Source organism: Heloderma suspectum, chromosome 4 (assembly GCF_057233095.1).
Source record: "Heloderma suspectum isolate Gila_16-S chromosome 4, 16-S_ref, whole genome shotgun sequence".
NCBI classification, from domain to species: Eukaryota; Metazoa; Chordata; class Lepidosauria; order Squamata; family Helodermatidae; genus Heloderma; species Heloderma suspectum.
Genome location: NC_139461.1, coordinates 168,415,645 through 168,439,869, shown reverse-complemented (window position 1 = coordinate 168,439,869; position 24,225 = coordinate 168,415,645). Strand labels below are relative to the sequence as shown.

General features: G+C 42.5%; 1 protein-coding gene across 7 annotated transcripts in view; it reads left to right on the top strand.

Moving 5' to 3' along the window:
• The window catches only part of COP1 (COP1 E3 ubiquitin ligase), a 241,920-nt gene that overhangs the window by 177,881 nt on the left and 39,814 nt on the right, over positions 1–24,225 (top strand). For all 7 annotated transcript variants that reach the window (XR_014790395.1, XR_014790394.1, XM_084851212.1 and 4 more), the window contains 2 exons: positions 6,980–7,097; positions 23,123–23,247. Coding sequence is in view for 5 of the 7 variants with exons in the window: in XM_084851212.1 (XP_084707338.1) it covers positions 6,980–7,097; positions 23,123–23,247 (243 nt within the window). In the remaining 2 variants the exon portion in view is untranslated. The remainder of the gene's footprint in view (positions 1–6,979; positions 7,098–23,122; positions 23,248–24,225) is intronic.

Below are 24,225 nucleotides of genomic sequence, written 5' to 3'. Positions count from 1 at the left end.
AATCTGTCTTATTAGAGAATCTGAGACGTAGGCACTGTGTCATGCCTTAGGGCTGTTCACTTGTGCTTTGAATTATCCCATCCAGCTTTTTCTAAACATAGTTTCAGCTGAGAATATATTTCCCATAACTTCTTAGGGTACTAGCTTTGTGCAGACTGTTCTGATCAAGTGAAAGAATGGAGTGAACCTGTCTTTTTGGTATAATATTAGACTTCTATGCTTCATAAATGTTAGTGCAAGATGAAATATTTCTGAACTATAGAAACTGCATATATAGTAGCACATCATACATCTTTCACACTTCCCAGGTTTGCTGCAGTAGCCCCTTTTTTTGCACACCTATGCCAAATTCATGGTGTAGCTAATGACTATATAGCCATCAAGAATGCCTGTACTGGCAAGTGCTTTTATTATAGGAAAATGTTATATTGGTATATTGTACAGAACTTTCCATCTTTTTCCAAAAGTATCTCAGTTGCAAAAATGAGAGAGATGTTTTCTGTGTGCCAGACTTAAAATGTCAGTACTTTAAAATAATGAATGACAGTCACATGAAAAAAATATTTTAAAATATATCTTCCATTCTCTTTGTCCCTCCTTCTCAACTGGCTCTTTCACCCCACCTGATTAAGATTTTGTATGTGGTACGTTGTGTGTCTTCAATGGATGTTTATTTAATGGAGCTTGTACAGTCTGCTCCATGAAAAGCTTTAGACAAGTCAATAAAAATGTCCCTGACGTGTGAAGACTGTTATCTGTTGCCTGATGAATGTCATCTGTAACCTCAAGCCATAGGGAAGCTGTTCAATGCAAATGTTAAAATACCAGACTGGCATTTGCTTTGTTGGCTGCTGTTCCCTTTGCTTTATGCTGCTCAGGGAGATAGTAAATCCACAGAGAAATGCTATTGTTGAATGGCCACTTAAAAATAATGCAGTAAACTACTGATAGAAAGTGGTGTTGACGTAGCTGTAAAAAGTGTGATTGTGGGATCAAGTCTTTGCTCCACAGGAGAGCATAGAGAGGAAAAATTCATCAGAATGCAAAATCCTTGAGATCTCATAAAGAAAGATCCAGGAGGAGACAGGGCAGGAATCTAATCTTCCTTTTTAGCTCTTTCCAGCAGATCTTAAATAGAGTTTTATTCTATCATGGATATTCCTCAGTCACCTTAAAATAAAGACTGATAAAAAAGAGAAGTAGAGCTGGGTATAATCAGCATACTAATGACACTTCACCCCCAAATCTCTTTAGAATTCATTCCAGACTGTTGTTACGCTAAATTCAGTTTATCCACGTTCGGAAACATCTCTTCAGTGCAAGTCTAACTAGAACTGCATTTAAGGGCAAAACTACTTGTAACCTTGGCAAGCAGATGTATCCAAACCTGACTTTGCCAAGGTAATGTGAATTTGGGGGAAGGGGGCATTTGTGCGGAAGAATTTACCCCTTCCCGGCCCCCCTTTCCCCCTACAACTGCCTTGTGAGGCACAGAATTAAAATGACTAGGGGCAGTGAGGGGGCAGGGGGATTTGTAGGGAGAATTGGTAGGCAGGGAATGTGTTAAGCATGGCCTCCCTGTGTACCAGTTACTTTCTGCAAATACCTTCCCACCCCAACTCCCAGTACCCACTTTAACATTAAAACATGAACTTGGGGAATGGGACCCCTTATTTCTTGTAGCAAGTATTTCGACCCTTGTGCTTCGGTGCTATTCTCGTGTTCCAGTGCTTTCCATCCTACTTCCCCAATGCTTTTCTCCCTATGTACATTTAGTACTGGGAAGTGGTCCCATATTCTCTAAAAGACAGTAGACTCAAAGGAGATGGTCTAGCCATCAGTTTCTGATTGAAGCAGCTTAACCTTATTTCTGAACTAGTAATAATCACTTTTTGGGACAGCTGAACCTTTCAGGAGTATTGGGAATGCTTTTAGAGGTAACTTAAAACTAGGTATATATAATCATTCTGCAAGAGCATTCGTAGCTTTAATAGGAATTATGAAGCTTGGTGTGAGTGTATCACAACATGGCATTGCTTTGTAGACAAACAGGCCTTAGCTGTTGTTCTCTAATTTTATGGATCTCCCCTTGAATTATAATAGTGTTAGCAGTACCTCTTCAAATACTGAATGGCTTTCATCACATAATATTTAGCCAGTTTTCTTGCTACAATCTGGGGAACTAAGGCAGCCATATTTAGAAAAAAAATACAAGGAGTTTGATCCAGTCTAAGTTAGTTGCACTTATTTCCCATTGAAGTCAATGGAACTTAAGTCATGACTAATTTAATCCCATTATTTTCAGTGGGACCTAAATTCAACTAACTTAACCTGAATCTAATCCAGGGTGATTGCTTATAATCCACTTACTTTGCTTGTATGTTAACTTTGGTTTTGCCCTTAACTCTTTCCACAAAATCCCATTTACATTTCTCATTCAGAGAGAGAGGTGCTTTAGTGGATCATTTCTCACCATTATCCCCCAGATTGAGTGATAATCAGCTGAGGGATGTGAAGTTGCATGCTATTTTGTACTTTCCTGTGAATGCCTAGTATATTTTTTAAGGATGTGTACATATTATGATGTGTACATATTGGGGAGGAACCACTGTTCAGTAGTAGAGTACATACTTCACATGCAGAAAATGCCTGGTTCAATTCCCAGCTTCATCACTGAAAGGATCTCAAATAATGGGACTGCGAACAGTCTCTAAGACCTTGGAGAGTGACTGCTAGTCAGAGTAGAAAATAGGCTAGAAAGAAATGGACAAAGTTGGTGTAAAGCAGCTTCTTACATTCTTATGTACACATGGACAACTTGGTCTTTAAGTTATTTCTGTTTCCCAAGTTGGCTTAGGGAATGCACTTGTCTACCAGTGCACTTAATTGTTGAAATGAAGAATTTGGGTCCCATTTTTAGATTTGCCCTGAGTAGTGCAGGAAGAAACCATTAAAAATATTTTTAGGGATGCTATGCACCTTTAGTGACCAGCAGCAGTTTATTAAATGGAGAGGGTTTTGCAAGTTAGGGTTGAATGTACTTTGAGTTAAAGTTCCTTGCTGCTGTGGCAGGAAGACTTAATGGGCTAGGATCAAGGGATATTGGCAAAACCATCACTGTCTTCCTGGACTGTTCTTGGTAGTCATTATACCTGGAATTGTCTGACTGTTTTAGAGCACTTTAAATATACGGTCCAAGATGGATAGGGTTGCCAGGAGTGATGCCAGTTGTGAGCAGTTTCAGTCCATCGTAAGTCAATTTGAGAAGACTTCTGCTGAGGTACCTGGGATTTTTATTCCTCTCACTTACCTGCTTTTAGATCTTGGCTTCCTTAGTATGTAGCACTTTTATCTTGTTCAGTGAAAGGTCCATATGGTCTGAGAGAGAGATTCTCTTTAATTAGGAAACATGACCACCTGTTCAGGCATTAATGAATGTGATGAGCATTAGACTTGATGTAGCTACTTAAAAATTGTGACTTCGGATTAATAAAAAATAATAATGAAACTGCAGTTGGGCACAGACACTAGCTGCTGAAATAATCAATTATTAAGTGGCTAATTTTAGAAACCAGTAGCCATATAGTTCTACCCTGGACTCGTACTGATCAGAACAAAGTTGATTGATCACATAGGCTGCACAAGTGGGCATGCTGTGCTGGGGCCATATGCCGTCGGACTTGGTGTTGTTTATTGCAGAATTTGGAAGGAGAATTTAAAACTGTAAGCAGATGCTTCAGCCCCACTGCAACTTTTCTCTTTCCATAGCAATCCAGTTGCTTATCTATGCCCTCCCTTTGACATTCATTCTGTCGTAGGTTGATGCTTGAAATCTGCAGTACTCCAAACGTCTCTTGTATAGATGCTGGCTTTCCAACTGGACAGAAGGCTGCAGTTTTCAAATAGGATTCAATCAGTTATTATCTTGCACTCCACAAGCTACAAATAAAACCTTTTTCTAGAGAGGTAGCTATGTTTATTCTGTGGCAACAAGAACATAGATATCACAGATATCCTAAAGACTAGCAGATTTCCTGAGGCATTAGCTTAAATAATCCAGTTGACAGGTAATACACAAACAATCAATTGTAAGCAGTGGGACCAGAAGTCGTGCAGGTGGTTGTGACATTCCTTTGAATAACTCAGATGTTTAGAAGATTAGAACTATGTCTATTCCCTACAATAGTAATTGTGCTATCACTAATCTCCCTAACATTTCAGTGCTAATTTAACACCTGTGAGAGAAATCCATGGTCTCAATTTAATAGCTTTCTGAAACCACCCAGTCTCTTAAAATATATACTGTTGACAGCCTTGTGGAAGTGGATTGCTAAAGTAAGCATTTCCAACTTTTTGGTTTAGGGGACCCCTCTCCCCATTATTTGAACACGCTCTGGGAGAGAGCGCAGGACAGGAAGGCCTGGTGTGCTATGGTCCATGGGGTCATGAAGAGTTGGACATGACTGAACAACAACTCCCCATTAATGTTTCTTTGAAGTCCTCTGACTGAATTCATTTCCATTTCATTAGGCCTCTTTGCTATGCAGGCTTCAGTACCAACTATGCCAGTTGCAGCATTAACAGTTAACAACAGTGTTGCATCAGCATTGAAGTGAATGCTACTCATAGTTACCTTTTAAGCAGGGTTTGCAAACTAGCTTCAAATCCTACTTTCAGCTCAGTTTGAAAGTGAACTATAATTATCATCAGTGCAGGGCTAGTGGTACACCATGGTTAATGTTTAAGAAAGAAGGGAGGGGGATATTGAAGGGCAGGGAGCCTGCGGTGTGCTCCCAGTTTAACTTTGGTTAAGAGATTGGAAGCTTTGCATCTATATCTGTAACAGCCCCCACTAGTTTCAGTGCCATTTGGCTTCTCCATATGTTAGGTCCCTCCAGTTTAATGGCCCATCTCACAGATACGTGATTAGAAACATGAGGGGGTAGACTTGCGTTTAGATACAATCCATAGATCTTTAGGGATGTCAGAGAATTCCACCACGGATCTCGGTGAGGCTGAATGCCAGTGCATTTGGCCCCCCGAAATCTGTGGCGGAACGACCTGCCACCCCCTGCCACCCCGCGGATCCCCCCTGGGACGAGGCTTACCTGGGGCGGATGTTCCGGGCGGCGGCAGCTTCGGCAGCAGCAGCTGTGGCAGCTGGTCTTCCGACCGGCTGCCACCACCGCCATTTGCAGTCTGGAGGGTTTTTTGTTTTTTTTTACAGAGACGTGATAGGCTACGTAAAGATTTACGTAGCCTATCACGGCTGGCTTTTTAAAAAAAACACGTACGCAGATGGCGGCGGCTATGGCCGCCGCCATTTGCGTTCCTTATTTTTGGCCGTCTTAGTCTACGTGAATATTTACGTAGACTATTACAGCGAAAATAAAGGGGAACGCAAATAGCATAGCAGGCGCTATTTGCGTTCCCCTTTATTTTCGCCGTAATAGTCTACATAAATATTCACGTAGACTAAGACGGCCAAAAATAAGGAACGCAAATGGCGGCGGCCATAGCCGCCACCATTTGCGTACGCGGTTTTGTTTTTTGGTTTTTTACCCAGAGCCTTCCGCAGCCGGAAATCCGGCTGAGGATGGCTCTGGCCTGGGCCTGGCCAGCTGCTCCGCAGAGCTGCTGCAGAGCACAGCCAGCCATTCAAGGATTCCGGGGGGGGAGGGACGGAACGCCTCCCCCCCCCCATAAACATAATCCGCGGAAAGGTAAGTGACTTCTGTACATTCCTATAGATCTCTCTCACATGAAAAAACAGGTTTTCTTGCTTACATTCAGCATTACATTCAGGTTTTATTCTGGTTGTATTGTTATATTGTGATTTTAAGCTTTCATATTTTATATTGTTTTATGCTGCACTCTGTGGTTTTAATTTTTGTGAACTGCCCAGAGAGCTTCGGCTATTGGGTGGTATAGAAAATAAATAAGGGCGCAACCCTATTCAGATAGGCGGCAGCCTCCAAACTCGGAGGCAACCGCCTATCCAATGCAGGGCAGGAGACACACGAAGGGGATCGTTCCCTCCATGCTTCTCCTGCCCTGCATTTTTGGCTAGACAGCCTATTGCAGCTGCCTAGCCACGGGAGGGCAGAGTGGAGGAGGAGGCTGCTGTATAACACATTGGATGTGTCGTACAGACATTTCCGCCCTCCCACCCCAGAACGCCCTGTGGGAAGGCCCCTTTTCTGCCTCTCCACGCTCCTCTTGCAAGCACGGAGCATGGAGCTGTTCCACACTGCCTCCGAGGTCAGTTCTCCGGGAACCAACCTCAGAATATGGGCTCCAAGGTCACTTCCCGGAAAGCCAGATATCCTATGGCTGTCTACCTGCTGTCTTGCAGCCATACGATTTCTTCCCCCCATAAATAAATAAATAAATCCCCCCCCCCCCAGCCATAGAAATAGTAATTAAAATTTGACAGTGAAACTCAAAAGTATGGGAAGATAGAGTACACTTTGGTAAGAGGACTTTGTATTATGGAATCGGTTGTCTAGTTCTTGGTTTTTGTTTCATTTTATGCGGAATTTTGTAGAACATAAAACACACTGCAATTCTGAAGCACATCTGTTTATGCAGCTTCAGGGCAGCTGTGAAATAGTTAAGGGAGCTGTAATTTGAACTTCTTTCTTTTTATTAGCAAAAATGTGCATTTCTTCTAATTAGGCAGGAAAGATCAGAAACAAGTAGCAACTTGCTCGATAGTTAGAATAAATGTGGGGCTACCCCCCGCCCCAGTTGTCCTTTATTCCAGACTAAGGACTAGCTGCAATTTTCTCGCTTGTCGGATAAAGCTGTGACTAGAACAAAATCAGAATCTGAATCTGTGGCATTATGCTCCATCCCTAAGTGCGTGGTAACTGGATAGTTGAATATTGTTGCATAGTTTTTCTGTATACTGTTTTCAACGTACTATATTGTTGTACAGTTTTTCTATATGCTCATCCCCTTTTTTCTTTTTGCCCAGATCACTGTGTTCATTACTATGATCTTCGAAACACTAAACAGCCAATCATGGTCTTCAAAGGGCATCGCAAGGCTGTTTCATATGCAAAGTTTGTTAGTGGAGAGGAAATAGTGTCCGCGTAAGTATTTTCCTTAGCTGTTTGTGAAAACCTGCCGTGCTTACTGATTATTCTTGGCAAATTTTAAAGACTAAGTTTGTACGTGGCTTGTGGGTGGGGGTATATGCCTATGCCATGTGTTTGCGTGAACTGTCATCCTGCTCAACAGATTGGTGTGCTTTTGTCAGAGCAAAAATAGAAAACTATTTCTCACCTTCTTTGGCTCCACAGCCTCTCATTAGCACAAAGGAGTCCAAGAAAAGTGTAGATCATAATGGTCATTTGCTTTATGTTTGTAAAGTTCCTATTCATTAGTCCCTTTGGAAGGAGTAGCAAAGAACATGCTATAACAAATGCTTAATTCTGTGAAGGCTTAAATTTTTATTTCTTTCTGGTCAGATGTGAAAGTTATCATAGAAGGTCAGATAATAACACTTAATATCCTGGTCCAAGGCTAGATACTTTCATGTTTGAAGAACTGCAGGAGTGCCCCCTTGTGGCCACAAACAGCTCCAGGTCTGTTACATTGGGGAAGTAGGTGCTTAGGGGGCCCTCAGGGGAGGGTCATCTCATATAATTGGGGAGGGAGAACCAGAGGTGGGCAGATGGCAGTTTCTTTGATAACTAGAATAAACATGGGGCTAAGACACCCCCCACCCCCCGGACTAAGAATGAGCTGCAATCTTCATCCCTGACTAACAAAGCCATGATTGCTTAAACTATGGTATTATGCTCTATCTCTCTTTGTGTTGAGGTACTTGATAATTGAATAGTGGGATGACACTGTTTTTCTTAGTTTTTCCATGTACTGATGGCTTTTTTTTCCTTTTTCCTGATACCCATAAACACTATATCTAGAATTTCTTATAAAATTGATAATTTTACAATTTTAACTTATGCTAGTAGCTTTGATTAAAAGTTTGCCCACTCAGGACAGCAAGGTGACAGGTACTTGCCAGGAAATCTCTGTTTCTCCAGTGGAGGCTGGAGGGCATTCTTCAGGATTTCCCTTCCCATCTGAAAAGGGGTTGTTGTTCAGTCGTTAAGTCGTGTCCGACTCTTCGTGACCCCATGGACCATAGCACACCAGGCCTTCCTGTCCTCCACTCTCTCTCGGATCGTGCTCAAGTTCATATTCATTGCATCCGTGATGCTATCTAGCCATCTCATCCTCTGCCGTCCCCTTCTCCTTTTGCCTTTAATCTTTCCCAGCATCAGGGTCTTTTCCAGTGAGTTTTCTCTTCGCATTAGGTGGCCAAAATATTTGAGCTTCAGTTTCAGCACCTTATTATAGATTGACTCCTCCAGTGAGAAGGAGCATTCCAGTTCCTGGAGCAGCCCTGCCTTGTGGTAGAGAAGCAGGGTTTAGGTTGAATTCTCCAGAGCTCACAATTTTTGGCTTGCTAAAATATTTTTCTTTTCTCAAATCCTCTCTCCTGCCCCAACCCAATATGCCCTAGAAAGTAATGCCCCCCCCCCAACGGAGAGAGATCTGTTGTGGCGCTGTTGGCAGGACTATTACCCTCAAACCGTGCCTCTTCTGAGGAAAGCCTGCAGAGCAAAGGACAGTGGAATTGTCTGAGCTGTGGCTGCAGCTTTCCTAAGAATTATCACCACTTGGCACATCCCTGCAGCACTTCCTTTTCCCCAACCAAGCTTTTTCCTTGAGACAGGTGAGGTCATTACAGAGAGGTACCACTTCAATGGTCAACAGGCCATTTGGACAATGGCACTGCACTGAAGAGGCCAAGGACTTTATTCTTCTTCCCTTCTCAACTTCCCTTTTTCTCTGGGCTGAACAGGTGGGGCTGTGAAGGCAGCTGGAACGGTCTCTCCTTTCTAGTCCTCATCTTAGTTGAGAAGGGGGGATTTGCAAAGCAGTTGCAGTCTCACTGCAGCGGAGCGCTAATTAGAAGCAGGTGCTTCCTCAGAGAGCTCATCCCTGCCCACTGACCTGGAGGCATACTTATTGGATAATTTAATTATTTATTTGAATACTTATATCCTGCACTTTACATTCCAGTAAGGAATGTTCTACAAAAGAACGTTTCCATCTAAAGCCCTATGGAACAATATAATCTGTATCGAATAATTAAACACCATCAAGGAAGGAAACTGAACCTCCCCCAATGACCTGAGCAGCCAGGCAGGATCATGCAGCAGTCCTAGGGTGTTAAAGGTAATTGCCAGCACTTTGAATTGGGCTTGGAAAGAAATCAGAATCCAGTATAGCTGAGGCAATAGAGGGGTCACATGATCTCTAAATCCCTGCCCCAGTTAAAACACTCATTCTATGCCAGCTGACATTTCAGAGCACACTCCAAAGGCAGCCCAACATAGATGATGTCACAGTAATCCATCCTGGATGTGACTAAGCTGTACAAAAGCACTCCAGCACACAACTGCCAAGTGGGCATCTTGGAGCACTCAACTATGAACCTGACTTTTCAAGGAGAATGCTACCCCATTTGAAACAAGCGTTATACCTACTTCTCAATCAGCTCTCCTACTGACCAAAAGCACTTCTGTTTTGTCTGGATTTAATTTCTGGTTGTTGATCCGCATTGTATTCCCCACTCTCTGCACCGGTTAAGGACTTGCACTGTTTCCCTGGAATCTAATGAATAGGAGACATGGAGTATTGGGAAGGACTTAGTAGATGAGGCCTTTACACCCCATCTGACCTTTAATCCTGTGACACAGCAGATCTTGGTCCAGATTCCCACTCATGGAGCCCCATAAGGGAACAAGAAAGGAGCAAGAATTGCTCCACAGGCAGATGCTAAGCTTCTGGTCAAGTACTAAGATTCTGATCGCTTTTGTAGTCACACAGTGAAGACAATTTTTCAAATTGCTTTTATTATGCAAGCCACTCCCAGATCAACAGTGCTTCAGGTTACAATCAGAATCCACAAACAGTAAGGCAGAGCTAGGTTTTCTGGTGGGCTTTGCATAACACAATGCTACTTAGATTACAAGTAGCTATCTTTAGTTAATACACCATGGTAAAAAGTTACAACAAAACTGCTACTAGCCATCTCTTTACAACCTGAATGGCTCTCTAAGTCCCGCTATCAGGATGGGTCTTTTCAGAGGGACTTCTCCCAGGCTGCCAGCCTTTTAGAATGCCTCACGTCCCAGAGCTGCACCTCCCTCCTGACCCAGCATCTCATTTTTGGATATTTTACTTTTAAATCCTCCTCCTCCTTAAGATCTTGCATTCTTACAGGTGGAGAGGGCCTTGGCTGGCTTTTATCCAACCTATTAGCCAGCATCTGGACAAACTCCTCTCTGTTACTCTCACAGATCTCCTGTGACGTTGGGGGCTCAACAGCACCTTCCCCTTCCTTCCCATCTGACTCTGAATCAGTTCCACATCTTCTTGGCATGCTTCTGCAGAGGTGCTGGGACCAGTCCCTACATCTAGCACCATAGGTAGCCTGTCCACCTCTAGGTCTTTGAACAGAAGCTCCTATAGCTCTACTCCAGGCATTAGCCACTTCAGAATTCCTTAAGCAGATGCCCCTTCTGGATTTAGGGATGGGTCAAATTGAGGTCATAATTCATGCTTCACCAAATGGAGGGATCACAGAGCCCACTTCATCTTCTCCATCCATGTCGGAAGTCTCTCTAGTCATGTTTGTAGAAGAGTTGCATCAATTTTCGCACAAGTGTTCTTAAAACTTCCTACCATACCTTGTCCAGAATCCACTGACAGGATCACCAAGATGGAATGGAGCAGTCCAGCCAGGTCCAAGATAGTCTGTTATTTGGTTAATAATCTGTAATCCTTTCATGAAGAAAGACTGGCTCAAACTCCAACAGTAGATGCTCCAGTGATTGCATTGTCATCACCTGTAGTTACTCCTATAGAGGGCAAAGGTGGACCAAAGGACCACTGCAACAAGCATATAGAAACAGCTCTGAAGAGGAGTACCAAGGCCCCAGCAGCATCATTCTGTGCATTAGTCACCACCAACGATGTTTGCAAGGATAATTGACATGTGTGTGGAAGAACTTACAGTTTCGAACCCCAGCCTATGCAAGATTTTAAAAGATGACCTAAAGAAGATATCCTTATTAACTACCCTACTGGAGGACAAGTTCCTGGATGCCGTTCAGCTAAATTCTAGGGCCAAGACCTCCAGCATCATAGCCAAGAGCACATATATTATATCATTGGGATGTGGACCCAAAGTTCCCAATCATGAATAATTTCTTTATTGGGCACCAAACTCTTCAGCAAGAAATTATATGCAGTGGTAGTTGAGACCAAAGACAAGAAGTCTCTTTCTACAGCCAAGAATGATAAGGCCAAGCCGCAGCAGCCCTTTCAGTACTTCAAGCAACCCCACGGATCTTGCAGCTCCACCACATAAAATCTAAAATGGCCATGTTCCTAATTGTCAGCTAGAAAATCTACAAGGAATTCTTCAGGATTGACCATCTGACACCAGAATGCTCAGTGATCCCTGTCACACAGGTGGTGACTGTTTCCTACTCTTAGCACCACAGTTGGTACAGATCACTATCATCACCTGGGTCAGGGAGACAGCATCACTAAAGTATGCTCTGGAATTTGCCATGAGACAGTTTTATTGCCTCAACATTGGAGACATTTCAAGATGGAGATACTAAAGTCAATGTCAATAGTATCAGTCATCGAACCTCAGGAATTCTTGTATATGTCTCTCAGAAGCATTTCTGCACATTGCCATATGGCTATTACTCAGAAAGTTCCTATGGTTTTCACAGAATTACAGATATTTTCAGTACAGAGTGCTGCCATTTGGACTTGCTGCAGCTTCCAGAGAGTTCACTAAGGTTTTCATGGCTTTGGTAGCACCCTTGAGATCACAGAGGCTGTTCCTCTAAATATCTAGATAACATTCTCACCCTCTCTCATTCCAGAACACAAAGCATCTGAGCTGTGCAGACCACCTTGAAGTGCTTCTGAGATCATGTTTTTATGGTTACAAAAGAGAGAACACCTTGGTTTCTCATTCTCTGTATCACTAGGGAATTTGGCTAGACACTGTGAAATGTCTCATGTTCCTTTCTGAAGATAGGAGGGGGAAGATTCTTGAGCTGACAACATTATTCAGGTCTTCCCTGATTCATTTTGGGCTGCAGATGAGAGTGAAAAGACACAGACAGGAGTAAATGGCTGCCTTAGATGTCAGTGGCCATGGGGCCTCCTATAAGCCTTCACACCCCCACCCTGATTCCCAAGATTTTGAGAGAAATAAGGCGGCAAAGGAGGAGATCATGCTAATTATACTACATGGTTCCCAGACCATGTGATGATGTTCATCATACCACATTGAAAATTGCTGGACCAGGAAGATTTTAGGTCCAATTCTACACATTGCTGGACCAGGACTATTTTAGGTCCAATTCTACACGTTTGACCACACATAATCCAATTGACAGCATGTAGGCTAAGCAGTAGAGGCTGAAGCAGTTCAGCTACTCAGAAGTAGTATTAATTCCCTTCTGGCCTTTAAAACAGCCATCTATACTTAGAGTGGTTCCCAGCTTTGCATCCCCAGAAGCTGTTGGAATATAGTTCCCACCGTCCTTGGCCATTGGCTTTGCTGTGACCATAGTGAATAGGTAGGAAGGCTTTTTGGATTGGTGCTTCCAAAGGTGCAAGATTCCAGAGTGTAAGAGCATGCACTTCTAGAATTTCTACATGAATTTCTATTGGAAGTATTCAAACCTTCCATGAAAATGAAAGATGTTGCACCACCTCGTTCCAGTTGGTATGTGTCATTAGGCAGCTGAATTCTGCAGGGCTTAGTAGTATTTTGGGATGCACAGGGAAGGGATTCATCTTGGCTTACCCAGGTAGGCAAAGATACTTGAAGGGTGTGGCCCTTCTGAATCCATCCACACTGCACTGTTTCCCATATTTCTTAATCTTCTAAACTCATTTCATAACCTTCAAAACATCAATCTGTCTTGACCAACCTGAACTCTCTTGCTATTCAAAACACATCCATGATCTATTTTTTCATCTAAGATTGACTGCAATAACACATTTAAATCCTCTGCCAGCTGTCTTACTGCAAAGCACTAATAACAACCCCACCCACCCCGGCTAATTTGTTAAGATGGAAACAGTGAATACTTCCAGTTAGCTCTTCGGGTGGGCCTGTGTTATAGAATCTTGTACTAGATTTTCTCATACTATTTTCATCGTTTCTCCACTGAGATGACTTCTGTTAGCATGGCAACTAAAAGAGCAGCATTGCTAGTAAAACTTAGATCAAACTGAATTGTTAAACCAGTGACAACGTCAGGGTTTCTTAGAAGCAGAATGGGAGTTTTTTGCTTGTGTAATCAGGTGGCAACATCATATATGGACCTTGAAAGGACAAAATAGGTATGGCCTACTTGGGAGACAGGAATCTGTAAATGCTTGTTCCATAGCCCTAGGTTATACTGACAAAGCTGTCAAAATCAGATGAAACAATAGCTGGGCAAGTGTGTGCTATGCAGCAGTGTATGACTCTCTTCTCCCACCCACCCCTTCCAACACAAAAGTAACATTGTAGAAAGCACCTTACATCTGTGTTACATCTCTAACGCATGTCAGTAGAGGAGCTTCATCAGTGATAAACTGCACTAATAATAATAACAAAAAATAAAATATTTGCTCTTTCCAATCTAAGCTGTTTTATGGATTGCATTGATTCACTCTGCCTCGTTGAGTTACATTTTGACCTCTAGGCCATTCAGAACCATCTAACATTTAACAGGATTCATTGATTCTGGTGCTGATTTACAGAGGTATGGCCAGTCCTGTGTATTGTGAATAGTTGGTAGGGAGGGACACACTTTAAGGGTGTGTGTATGCATCTCCAGTATAACTGACTTTTTTGTTCTCTGTTTCTTTCCTAATGTCCATTGGGCTTTACTTCCATGATTAAAATAACTAAAAGATCCCATACGCACACCTCGAAAAGGTCAAGCATGTCAGCCTTTTCTGTGGTGGCCTGCAACCAGAATGTGTTGAGGCCGTTGGAGTTTCATTTCCATATCCCAAGGTCTCTTGCCATACTTCTATTTTCCCAGATAGGTTCATGATGTTCTGAGGAGTTCCAAGCACTTGCAGTGTTCACCAAGCTCTTTCCCACTTATTGCACACTTTCTGCCCTATAGGGAGACACAAGAACAACTAAAATCAGCATTATAAATATTTATTAAGAGTACCCAATGTAGAGCACATGGTTTGCATGTATAGCATCATAGGTTGAATCCCTGCCATCTCAGTTAAATGATCTTAGGTAGCTGGGCTGAGAAATACCTCTGTCTGGCAGTGACACTATGGTTTTAGACAAAGTAAATGCTGGGCTAAATAGATTAGTACTCTGACTCAAAGTATGTCAGAGCTTCCCTAGACATAAGGCTTGTGGGGCCGTATAAGTCTGGTTAGGCTGTCAAAAAATGCTAGTCCAGACTTCTACAAAGTTACTGACACTTCCCAACAAAGCACTATCTTTTTCAAACAATAGAGAGGCCCACTCAAAGGCAGCCCCTGTAAACAAACTCAGCATGAGAATACTCAGCTACACTCCATAGCATAGTCTTGGGAACACCTCTTTAACAGGCATTGGCACAAATTAGGAAACTGGGGGGGTCTTCTCGCAGTCTCCATCAAATGCTTCTGTGATGGGTGCAGAAGGACATGAAGGTCACCACAAGCACTGTTGCTGTAAGAGATGCCACAGCAAGACTCGATGGCCTTCTAGGCCCCTTCCAACCCTACTATTCTATTATTCTGTGACTGTACCTCAGTCTGTAAAGCTGCTGTATGAGCCTTCAGGCCCTGGAGAATCTGCAGGAGGACTGAGTCTGTGAAACTGCTTGAAGCGACATATCCTATTCCTCCTTGAGACTCATTATTTGCTTGGCTCAAGCAAACTGTCAGGAATGGGCCTTGGCCAGCAGTCTGGAGTGAGTGAGGAGCTGAGAATCAGATGTCAGGACTGGGGAGCACTCAGGATCAGAGAGTAAACCAGAAGGCAAAACCAGAGAACAAGCCAGGAGTCAGGACCAAAGGAACAAGACTAGAAACACAAACCGTGCCAGAACTCAGGTAGTCCATGTTGCTCAAGCAAAGCACTACTGAGACAGGAAGCTCTCTTATACTCCTTCCTACCCTGGAGGAACCAGTGGCCCGCCTGAATGGGCAGTCAATCCAGAGCTGCACTGGGAGGCTGCAATTACGCAGCTCTCTACATGGGGCCCTGTAGTTCCTGACAAATATGGCACATCACACATGAATTTAAAGCAGCTTGAAATAAAAGGGTCTTCAAGGTCCATTTAAAAGCCAGAAAAGTTGTGACCATAGGTACGTCCCTACGGAGGGCATCCCGCAGATATTAGTCCAAGAGCCCATGTCAAAATATTTACATCATGAAGTACAAAAGGTTTGGCTATCTGGACATCTTACAAAAGTTGTGGCAAATCCAAAACTGCTGGTCTTATCTGCAACTCCTGGGGCATTTAGGGGGTGGCAGCCCCCTTCAACTTCTTTTTGGGGCCAAAATCATAAGGTGTTGTTGTTGTTCAGTGGTTAAGTCATGTCCCACTCTTCGTGACCCCATGGAGCATAGCACACCAGGCCTTCCTGTCCTCCACTCTCTCCCGGAGCGTGCTCAAGTTCATATTCATTGCATTGGTGATGCTATCTAGCCATCTCATCCTCTGCTGTCCCCTTCTCCTTTTGCCTTCAACCTTACAGCATCAAGGTCTTTTCCAGGGAGTTTTCTCTTCACATTAGGTGGCCCAAATATTTGAGCTTCAGCTTCAGTATCTGTCCTTCCAATGAGCTGTCAGGGTTGATTTCCTTTAGGATTGACTGATTTGACCTCCTTGCAGTCCAGGGGACTCGTAAGAGTCTTCTCCAGCTCCACAGTTCAAAAACATCAATTCTTCGGCGCTCGGCCTTCCTTATAGTCCAGCTCTCACAGCCATACATTGCTACTGGGAAAACCATAGCTTTGATTATACAAACACATCATAAGGTACATGGATGAAATAAGCAGTATCTGTTGAGGAATACTGTATATAATTCCAGACTCCAATCTGACTGACTTAGTTGGGGCGTGCCTCCTTTCTGACCTCTCACAAAGGGGGGGGGGGGCATTAATTACATCGTAAGATAAATGGCTGAAACGGGTCCCATTTGGTAGAGATCATGTTCCTGTATCATAAAATATCCAATCTGACTACTTTATGTGGGGCTAACCCCAAATCAGACCATTTAATATTGTTAGAGCCATAATAGTTTCCACTGTCCTGAGTTAAGTAAGGATATCGCAGCTCCAGAAATGTATTGGTAGTTCTGTTTTTTGGGCTTAACTGTGGAAGGACGTCTGCATAATCACCAGCATCCACCAGACAGGGAGCCATGAAACAGCAAGATTGCTAGGGGATGATGTCATTAACACTTGCAAGCTAAGACACACAACACTGTTTTACCAAGATGTTGTGTATGTTGTAACAAATGGACATATGAAGCTATTTTTTTTTAAAAAAGAAACAATTGGTGTTGCAATGAAAAGTATTACGGGCAATAGGAAAATCCTTGATATTCTTAAACATCCTGGGCACAGTGTGAGCTGTTGAAAAAATAGGGACTGAATCAACATTTTCATTATTTGATGAAGAGAGGGCCACCCCACAAGGAATTAAATTATCATCACAGTTAATAACAGGAGTTGCCTGGGATATGGTGCATATGTCAGCACTATTTATGGAAAGGGGACTCTTCATGACATAGATGGTATCTGTTTTCAAAATGTTGTATGGAAACCCTGAGAAGAAGAAATGGTTGACATGTTACCAAAGCCCTCAATATCAAAAAGGAAGAGAAGGCCTCTCATAGTTTCTGGTTTGGAACTGGAACCATACAGGAATAGATCAAAGATGCTTCCAGGTGGAGTGCTCCTAGCACTACCAATTAAAAGACATTGACCTGGTTGACATGACACAATAGGTCGTGGCATAATTTACCTACAGGGGCTGACCTGTCATGCTTGCTTTAGGGCTTTGAGCTTGCTTAACTGTTATTTGAGGGTTGTCTAACCCTCAAACAATCCCTGCCACCTGGGTTCACACAACACAACAAGCCATGGCAAGCGGGACACCCATAGGCACCATGCAAAAATGATGCCTGCAGCCAGCCAGCAAGAACCCCCGCAGGTAAATTAAGCCATGGTGGGCTGTCGCAATTTGTGAACAAGCCAGTTGTGCAGCCATTGATCCTGTTTGTACATAACGACAGCCAATCATGGGTTAATTAACCCACAATTTTCCACGGTGCATGCCCTGTCTGTGCCACCACCATTTTTAATATGCAATCTCCAATCAGCCCGATAGGAGGTTGCTCTGTGACATCTGAACACAGACACTATGGGCTAATCATAGGTTAAACAACACAAAGTTAACCCATGGTTTGTTCTTAGGTTAGCTTTGGGTTGATTCACCGACAATTAACCCATAGTGTCCAGGTTTGGATGTCATGGAGCAACCTCTGATCAGGCTGATCAGATGTTGCATATTCAGAATGGTGGCAGCATGCAACCCTGGTAAATCATGAGTTAACCCTGGCAAACCTTATATAACCCACAATTTGCCACCATTATGTGCAAACAAGGTCATTCTGTTTTTTCTCCTTAATGTATTGTGGAAAGAAAAAGATGGAAGAAGTGTGGGAAAACACGGGAAGGTTAGAAATGGGAGATGACAACACGAAGTACCCCAGAATTATCATGGTCTAAGATTTGTACCACTTGATGATGACAAAAGATCTGCCATCTGGTTAATTATGAAGGTTTCATTGTGCTTGACACTGTGTGGATGATGTCACTGGAATGTAAGACTGGCATGTAACACTGGCTCCAGTGTTAGACAGATTGGAATTCCAAAGTTTTGGTGGATAAAGTTTCCCTATAGAAAACCAGGTATTTCCCACAAATCAGCCAGTACCCAACATTGCTATAGGTTATGGTAAAAACAATTAAAAGATCCCACAAAATAACTGAGGGATGCCAGCAGAGGCACATTATTAGGACATATGGTTTGTCCTAAAAAGCAGTCAAAAGTTCTAAGTTTGACAAGTTGTTCCCAATGCTTTGTCAATTTCACATCTGCCTGGCATATATCAACACTGGATAGGACAGTTGCTCCATCAATATAAGTCCCTGAATGAGACAGAAGAGCCAACATCAGGTGCCATGACCAGCAGTATGCAATTTCTGGTGTAGAAATTAGATGACCTTCTGATTTCATTGGAGCACTAAGGAATAATAACTTCAAAGAGGCTCTGGTGCTGTTTCTAGCAAAAGTGTGAAAGTCTGGTGATTATATAATTCTTAGTCTCAAGGTATTGCGTGGATTTCTAAAAGAACTGAGTTACGTTTTCCATACTGTGGATTGTAGTATTCAGTGCCGTGAAGAGAGCCCCTTTGAATGTACCCATGAAGAGGCAGATTCCCAACTGATTTACCAGCTTGCAATGTCATGTACCTCATCAAGTAACGGTCATACACCACAATGGCACAGATGGGCTGAGAATTCTTCTGAGAAACATTTCACTCTTAAATGATGCAGTAAATGTTTGGATGGAAGAAGGCCTGCAGTCAAACAACAATTTGAGATGGAAAGATGTGAAAAAGCTAGCAGACTGATTGGCATCATCAGTGCCACGTGGCTCAACAACACCACAAGTGAGAAGGATCTTGGAATTGTTGTAGATCACAAGCTAAATATGAGCCAACAATATGATGTGGCTGCAAAAAAGGCAAATGCTATTTTGGGCTGCATTAATAGAAGCATAGCTTCCAAATCCCGGGAAGTACTAGTTCCCTTCTACTCAGCACTGGTTAGGCCTCATCTGGAGTACTGTGTGCAGTTCTGGGCACCACATTCTAAGAAGGATGCAGACAAACTGGAGAGGGTTCAGAGGAGGGCAACAAAGATGATCAGGGGACTGGAAACAAAGCCCTGTGAAGAGAGACTGAAAGAACTGGGCATGTTTAGCTTTGAGAAGAGAAGACTGAGGGGAGATATGATAGTGCTTGCTCTTCAAGTACTTGAAAGGTTGTCACAGAGAGGAAGGCCAGGATCTCTTCTTGATCATCCTGGAGTGCAGGACATGGAATAATGGGCTCAAGTGACAGGAAGCCAGATTCCGGCTGAACATCCGGAAAAACGTCCTGACTGTTAGAGCAATACGCCAATGGAACCAATTACCCAGGGAGGTGGTGGGCTCTCCCACACTGGAGGCATTCAAGATGAGGCTGGACAGTCATCTGTCAGGGATGCTCTGACTTGGATTCCTGCACTGAGCAGAGGGTTGGACTGGATAGCCTTGTAGGCCCCTTCCAACCCTACTATTCTACTAGTGTGCACATCCTTACCTGGATTTAATTGCTTCAGTGGATGTGACTACACTGCAGCCTTTTTCAAGAAAGGGGAAGATTCTGGAAAGAAATGAGAATGCACAAGCTGCTTTTTCTTTCTTAGGGCTTTGGGGTTAGAGTATGAAGGGGGGAATAGGGAGTTTATGTTGGGCTTTTGGGCAAGTTGCATGTTAATTGTCTTCAGTGTTGTCATAACTTAAAGAAATATGCTTGTAACAAAAACAATACTTTGCTTTGACTTTATTGCTAAATTAGCTCATAATTTCCAAACTGATATACATAGTTCCAATCGAGTTTATTGGAAATTGTTATGACTCTGGTCATATTAAATGGTCTGATTTGGGGTTGGCCCCATGTAAAACAGTCTTATTGGATATTTTAAGACACAAGAATGTGATTGCTCCCAAATGGGATCAGTTTTAGCCATGTACCTTAAAACACAATTAATGCCCCCCCCTTTGGGGCACACCCCAACTAAGTCAGTCAGATTGGGCAGTCTGGAATTATGTACAGTATTCCCCAACAGATATGGCTTGCTTCATCCATGTGCCTTATGATGTAATTATTGGCCCCCAAAAGGGATTGAGGGGGGCTGCCACCCCTAAATGCCCAGAAGTTGCACATAAGACTGGCAGTTTCGGAGATGACACAACTTTTGTAAGATGTCCAGACAATCAGACCTTTTGTACCTTATGATGCAAGTATATTGACACGGGCTCCTGGACTGCGTGGGGTTTACCTCCTTAGTGTGAACTAGGCATACACATTACAAAGAACATGGTGCTGCTGTCAAATTGGTGGCCCCATGTTGAGTTCTCTCCTCTTTTGTAATATCTAGCTTAACTTTTCCTATGCGGTCGTGTCATTGTAATGGATGTTTTCCCACTCCTGCTGCACGTCATTGGCTGGCAGGCAAGAAAAAGATACGGTCTATCCTGACATCCTTATAGGATAAGTTGTATATGAGGGCATTAGATGTGGGGCTGCTATTATCAAAGGCAGTCTTGTGTTGTTTATAACATGTAGTTCTACCAACACATCCTTATCTTTGTCACATTATAAACAGTGATATTTGGTAGCTTTTTTTTATATGGAAAGCCATTGACCCAATCCAAAAGTCAACTGGGGTCCACAGCTGACCATGCGTGGAGCTAACACTAAAAGCCATCCCCTTCTCTCTTTCTCTGCCTCTAGCTCGGTATTGGAAGGGGATGGTGGAAGCTTGTCTTTGTGCCTGCTGGGTGGTTGGTGCTCCAACCACCCGGCAGGCATATAGGTGGAGGAAGTGCCTTAAGAAAGCGGCAGTTTCACTTCCCCTCACTCGGCTGTTCCAAGAGAACAGCCAAATGGGGCAAAACACATGCTATTGGAACCACTTCCCAAAGGTACACAGAGTGCCGCAGGGTAGTGGTGCGCTTACCCTTGCCCCATCTGGGTGAGATGGGTAATTACCACACCATTCCTGGAGGAAAGTGTGTACTGGATATTCTCTGCGACTGCTGCTGCTAAAATTACCTTAGAGTTAAAACTGGCTATTTATTTATTGCTTTTCTATACCACCAAATAGCTGACACTCTATGGGTGGTTCACAAAAGGCTTTTCAGAGCCTCTGCTTCTGCAGGTTTTTTAGTTTTTCCAAATAAGCTTCTAGTTTGCTTAACATAGGAAAATGGAGCTTAAGTAATCTCTCTCTTTCTATGAAGAGATAGATGATCTTCCTAATGAGCCGACTAGCAGTTCCAGTGTAAAAGCAACTTGAGTTCTTAGAACTGGTCATTAGTGGATATTGTATTGGGGATTTCTCACCCTTTGAGAGATTAAACACTGCACCCACTAGTATAACCTCTTTAAAAAATTGCTAGTGCTAAATTAGTGTGTTTTTTCACCAGGGTAGATTGATTTTAAATCAAAGTGATATAAATCACTAAGAAAAAAGATAGATTAAAATAATGGATTTAAATAATGTTTCCCATTTTGTGATTTTGTTTCTAGAACAAGCATGTATATTTATTGCTTGCTAGAACACTTTAAATATGTTGATCTGCAGCTGAATAGAACCTTTTTATTGTCTTACTAGGAACAGAATCTTTTGTTATGCAACCCACATCCTTTTTGCCCAACAGTCTTAATCTGCTTGCAGACAAAAGAGGCAGTTGTAAAATTAAGGGATTTCTATACACATATAAGGATACTAAGCAAGATCACTATCTTGCAGACTGAGGTTGCAGTCCTATACCCACTTACCTTGGATGGAAACAAAATTGAATTCAGTGAGACTTTTTTCTGAGTAGACCGTATAGGATTGTGCCATAGGGCTGCAATCCTATGGACCCCCACTTAAGTAGCCCCATTGAATGCAGTGGGACTTAAGACTGGGCTGCATGTGTCCAGAACTTTCCAGAAGCAAGAAACAATAGCTATTGTTGGAAATGGTAAGTATTTGTCATATGTTTATATGAAAGAGTGTAAACCTCCATAATTTGCCAGAATAATACATCATATTTTGTTGTCATAATCGACCTGAGAAATCAGATTCTCCTCATGATTTGTTTTTACATAAAAAGCAGGCTTTAAATTAGTTGGTTTTACAGTAATAATTCTGATTTGATTTTAAACTAGGTTATTTTTCAAAATGGTATTTAATATAATTGAAATTTAAAATATACCAAAATCCAACCTAATTTTTTTAAAAATGATTTAAATTATAAAAGTTTGTGCATGTATCGGATGAGTAATGGTTCAAGAAACAGAAGGTATCTTCAGTATCCAAATCTTCTGCATGTTTGTTCAGAAGTAGGGCCTCTGGCTGTGTAACATGGGGCTTATACACCAGATTGCCACTTTCATGGATGGACACAATTTTCCTGGGTGGGTGCTTTTCCTTATTTTTGTCTGGGCTTTCATGATTTAGTGTTTATGGTGATTTTAAAAAAAGTACAGAGCCAGCCACATGATTAGGCAAAGTAAACCAGTTTACAGCACGTTATGGGAGTGGCAACAACACCCTTGACCCTCCCCACTAATACTGTCCTGCTCCCTCTAAACTGGTGATCCAGCTAGTAGCTGCATGAAATTCTGTGGTCATCAGACAGGGAGAGGGCGCAGCTTCACCAGCAGGATTCCTGTTGCTACACACGCTGCCAGTTGATGCAGTAGAAAGCCTTTGTTTTCAGTGCCTTCTCTTTCCATTTGTTGCTCTGTGTGCTTTTTCAGTAGAGGCTTTCTTCATTCCTTTCTCTTTCCGTTGGTTTCTGTCTATTTACATCCTTTTCTCCTGTTCTTTCTCGGGGGGGGGGGGTGTATTCTCCATTATCACTTATTTACCTCTTCCCCCACCCCATTCTTTCCCCTTCTTTCCCCCACTTGCTTCTGGTCTTTTTCTTTCTGTTTTTTTTCCCCATCTCAGTCTCCCTGTTTCACTCCATTATGTAATGGAGATATCATGTTGGAAATTGGCTTTCTGGTTCACTCAAGGTGTACACTGATGTCCATGTATGTAGTAATTTTGCCTGCCCTGACAAATGTTCATGCCTCCTAGAAAGGCCTTCTTAGCACTTTGACAGTGCCAACTTACAACTTAACCAGAGGTTTGTATCTCTCTTTTCTCAGGTCAACAGACAGCCAGCTAAAGCTGTGGAATGTAGGGAAGCCACACTGTTTGCGCTCCTTTAAGGGTCACATCAATGAGAAGAATTTTGTAGGTTTGGCATCTAATGGAGACTATATTGCATGTGGTAAGTGAAACAGCTATTCAGCAAAGGAGGTTAAAATGTACTGTCAGGTTCAAACCTTTATGATTGCCCAGCTCATGCTTATGTGTCACAATAGTATTAAAGCACTAGGCATCCTTAGCCTCCTGATACAGTACAGCACATTGTGACTTGCACTCCCATTAAAAAACTGAAGACTCCTGTCCTCAGTATGGTACAACAGATGGATCACCTATGATCTTTGACTTGTCAAGACCATGTCTAGGTTATGGAATAATACAGTTGGAACTAAATATCCAATGGATCCCACCCCCTTACTTGAGATGAAATTCCTTGTGTTTAAAGTGTTCTTAATAAATGTCTGTCCAGCTGTTTTCGGGGGGTTCCACAACCCAGATACTTTATTCTGATGACAAGTTGCTCTGTATATTTATGATCTATATTTATGAAATTCTTCATGTTTAATCCATATCAAATTCACTATTTTGCAAAATTACTGAGGAATATGGTAAGTAAATGTCCTTTCCCTCTTTCTGTGATACTCCAAAATATTTGAAAAATTGTCAGCATTTCTCCCCCTTACTGCTCTTTTCTGTAGCTGAAAGATAACCCAAATCTTTCAGCCTAACCTGATAGGATGGCCCTTCCAGACCTCGTTTCCAGATCATTTATCACCTTTGTAGCTTTCTTCTGAATCCTTTCCAACTTGTCAGCATTCTCCTTGAACTATGGTGCCTAGAGCAAAGCATAGAAGACGTCATATGAAGTCATGCCATTGCACTGCAGAATAATGATGATATATCTTCGAACTGATACTTCTGTTTAAAACCATATTGGCACTGAGAGCCATCTCCTTGCATTGTTGCTCACTGCATTTCCTGAATCTAGTGCACCTATAACCAACTGTTGGTTATAGCAAGTTATAGGTGTGTTATACAACAGTGATCTTACTCACTCATACCTTGGAGTTCTTTGCTTTAGTTGAACAGTTAGCTTTTGATG